This window comes from Elephantulus edwardii, unplaced genomic scaffold, assembly GCF_000299155.1.
Source record: "Elephantulus edwardii isolate Elephantulus edwardi_28Jun2011 unplaced genomic scaffold, EleEdw1.0 scaffold00597, whole genome shotgun sequence".
In the NCBI taxonomy this organism is placed as follows: domain Eukaryota; kingdom Metazoa; phylum Chordata; class Mammalia; order Macroscelidea; family Macroscelididae; genus Elephantulus; species Elephantulus edwardii.
This window is the reverse complement of record NW_006400347.1, coordinates 5,122-8,729: the sequence shown is the minus strand read 5'-3', so window position 1 is coordinate 8,729 and position 3,608 is coordinate 5,122. Positions and strand designations below refer to the sequence as shown.

At 42.4% G+C, this 3,608-nt stretch overlaps 1 protein-coding gene across 1 annotated transcript in view; it reads left to right on the top strand.

Annotated features, from left to right (window-relative positions):
- LOC102872030 (protein FAM189A1-like) overlaps positions 1–3,317 on the top strand; it is a gene marked incomplete at its 3' end in the record, with an annotated part of 51,933 nt that extends 48,616 nt beyond the window's left edge. Inside the window, exons 3-4 of the mRNA XM_006903366.1 lie at positions 2,469–2,629; positions 3,182–3,317. Coding sequence (XP_006903428.1) covers positions 2,469–2,629; positions 3,182–3,317 — 297 coding nt within the window. The remainder of the gene's footprint in view (positions 1–2,468; positions 2,630–3,181) is intronic.
- Between the last annotated feature and the right edge of the window lie 291 nt (positions 3,318–3,608).

Here is a 3,608-nt window from a genome sequence, read left to right as displayed (position 1 = left end):
ATGTTGTACTTCAAGATGGATCTAGAAATTACTTTTTTTACTATGAAGGCAACCCCATTTTTCCTTGTCTTTTCATCTCCAGAGTAATATATCATATGGTCTTCTGACTCAAAATGCCCCATAGCACATTAAATAATCTCTTGGCAGTGGCAAAGACACCGCAGCAGCACACCCACCATCCATGACCACTCTCACAGCTCCAGTGCCTCCACCCTGACCGCATCTGGACTCCAAAGGAGCAGCTGCGACATGGCTGCCTCGCAGCCTGCCAAGTCCAGGACCATGTCTCTGGTGGTGTGTCCATGGTCGTGGGTCCACGCGAGTCTGCAGCCTGGACAAGGTCTTTTGCAGCAGAATGGGCAAGACTGGAGGCAGCTCCTGCCCAAGTCAGAAGTTGATCTTCAGTAGTAGTTTGCTTGCATGTGATATTAATGATATTGTTTGATAATTTCCACATTCTGTTGGATCACCTTTCTAGGGAATGGGAACTATAAATATTGACTTCTTCCAATCCATTGTCCAGACAGCTGTCCTCCAAATTCCCTGGCATAGACTGGTGAATGCATCGGTTAACTGAAACAAGTCAGTTAACATTCCATCAATTCTTGGGACCTTATTTTTCCCCCAATGCCTTCAGTTCCTCCTTCATTACCATTGACTCCTGTTAACATGATCGTTCCTGAAATTTTTCAGTGTCAGTAAGTTGTTTTTATATCTTCTCCATCTTTTTTTGATGTTTCCTAGGTCATTCAATATATTATCCATAGCATCTTTCAGTATTGGGACTCAAAGCTTAAATTTGTTTTTCAGTTCTCTCTACAGAGCAAGTTCTCTTTTTATTTTTAAATTCCTGCTCTCTACACTTTGTTATAATACTTTGTTTTATCAAGCTATCCTTTGACGTCTTCTATTCAGCTGTTTTACTTCTGTATGCTTTCCCTTTGTTTTGGTTTCTTGATGCTCTGGTGTAGTTTTCAGAGTCTCTTCTTGCATACATTCTGCGTTTGTTTTTTTTTGCCCCTTCTGTCTTTGTAATGATCTTTTTGCTGTCTTCATAATGATATCCTTGGTATCCCACAACTCATCTGGTTTTCAATTGCTGCTGGTCAGTGCTTCAAACCTATTCTTAAGATGATTATGAAATTCAGATGGAATAAAGACCCTATTTTGGTTATCATGTCCTTGTTTTAATTTTCTTCAGCCTCAGTTTGAACTTTCTCATGAGTGCTTACAGGAAGACCTGTTAAAAAGACTATTATTCAGATTTAAGCTTCTACGTCTAGAACCAAAGAGGAAGAAATTGAAAATTTTACCAAATTTTGTAGTCCAAAATTGGCCAATCATGTAATCAAGATGTGTTAAGGATAACTGATGACTGATATGCAAAAGTTGGAAAATATGGGCTGGTGATAGAAATGAGGCTAGAAATAGAATGATTGAATTTTGTATTTTCATTGATTTATTCATTACAAATACCTTTTTAAAAAAAAATACAGATGGAAACTTTACAAAGGGATTGATCCTTTACTTAACCTAAAATGATGTATTTCTCTAGAGATTTATCCCATCTGAAAATAAATCCAAAGTAAGTAACGTGAAATCTTATCCTCACTCCTAAGGAGCATTTTGCAGGAACCTCGACTACGACAGATCTGTTGGTTTTTCTGAAACAGTCCCTGAAATATTCAATATTTTCTGCCAGCACCACGGTTTAAGTGTGTCTTCCTTATTTATTGTCCAGCTCTCACATGCATATAAGATTATTAAAAACAACAACAAAAAAACCCACCATGGCTTGCCCATGTGCACCTTAGTCCTCAAAGAGATATTTTTGTTTTTGTACACTTTAAAGAACTATTTTACAACAGATTTTCCCATTAAAATACATCATTTACTTTCTTGACTGCTGGTTCTAAGGAGACTGTCTGTTAATTCAAGATAGATGAAACTCTTGACAGGAGTTGGATGAAGGGCAGTAAGATGTGTATGTTATAAGCAACTTCCACCAGGGCCGGCCTCAGCAGATCATCTTAAAAGAAACTCTCCTGGTATAAGGGGTCTGGATTCAAGAGGAAGCTGTGAAGGCAGACAGACACAGTAGATGCTCCTGTAAAGAGGTGTCACAGAGAGCAGTGTCTGGTGGAGTTGTTTGGATCATCTTGTGCCTGGGGTTTTAAACAGACTTGGAGAGTTTAGTCAAACTTTGGCTTCTACTGAGCTTTTATTGATTGGAATAGAACCAGAGACTTTCTAGACCATTTTTTTTTCTTCTTCAGAAAACACATCCAGTGTAGTAGCATGGAACCCAAAGTCATGGGTGCTGGAGTCTGCACTTTTTACATTGTGTCTTAGTGGCCATGCGTGGCAGTTGAATCATGTATGTTCAAAGTGGATACTTAAACTCACAGTTTCAATAGACTTGAGCCTGTAACCTAGTCATCCTGATGAGTCTTCCTTCTGTTTCTCAGTTTCTGCCACAGAGGTCACACTCCTCCCACCGTGCCTGTGCAACGCCCCACAGCAGTGCTCTCCACCAGATGCTGGACTTCGATGAGTTCATCCTCCCTGTCCCGCCCCCACCCTACTACCCTCCGGAGTACACCTGCACGCCTGCCGTGGATACACAGAGGTTTGTCCCCCAATGCGGGCATCCATGGGATGAGGCCAGGGAGGTAAACAAGTAGGCTTTGGAATGTCAGTGATGGAAGTTGCCTCATCTCAGAGATATCAAGCAGAATATGGAGGCATGTTGACAAGGGTAGAAAAGGAAGGGGAGAGGAGGCATGCTCTAGCAATAAAACTTCTTTGTTGGAGTGTTCTCAGTGTGATGAAAAGGAAAAAAAAATCCTGGCTAACTAAAGCAGTTCTGTTATGTTCTGGTGAACTATAAGACTGCTTTGTGATGATCATTATTAAGGTAAAATTAAGTTAAAGATTTACCTAATTTTAATGCTAAGGCCATAGAGTTTATTGAAAATAGAGATAAAAAAAAAAAGAAAATAGAGATGCCTTTCCAAGAAAACAGAGAGCAGAATTACCAGTGGCTGGTGAGTGAGGCCTCCCTTTCACAGTGAAGTGTGCTTGGGTGCAGGGGCGGGGCCTGGATGGCCCTCTCTGTGCTCTGCAGTGCCCATAGCCAGGCTCAATCGCTCTAATGGCCTATGTGTGTGTGCCTTTCCAGAGGCCTGCACCTGAACTTTGCTCCTTCTCCCTTCAATACCTTATATGATGTCGCCATCAACAGCCCTGGCCTGCTGTATCCTGCCGAACTCCCTCCACCGTATGAGTCCGTGGTGGGACGGAGCATGCCCAGCCAGGTAAGATCAGGCCTGGACTAGACTTGCTCTCAGTGTTTGAAGATCATCCTGATTAGGGTTGCTGGTCTCCCCAGCTAGTAGTGCAGTGGAGCCACAAGGTATGGAAGGTAGTGTCTGCTCATCAGGCACTGCTGGTGCCTGTGCTACAGAGATACCAGCCTGGCTGTGCCACCTAACACCAGTGCTTCTCCCTTGGCCTACTGGCTGTGACCTGCATTACAGCTCAGATTTATCTGAATTTACTGGTAGCCCGGTGCCCAGAGCATCTGCAGGAACCTGGTGTGGGTTGTC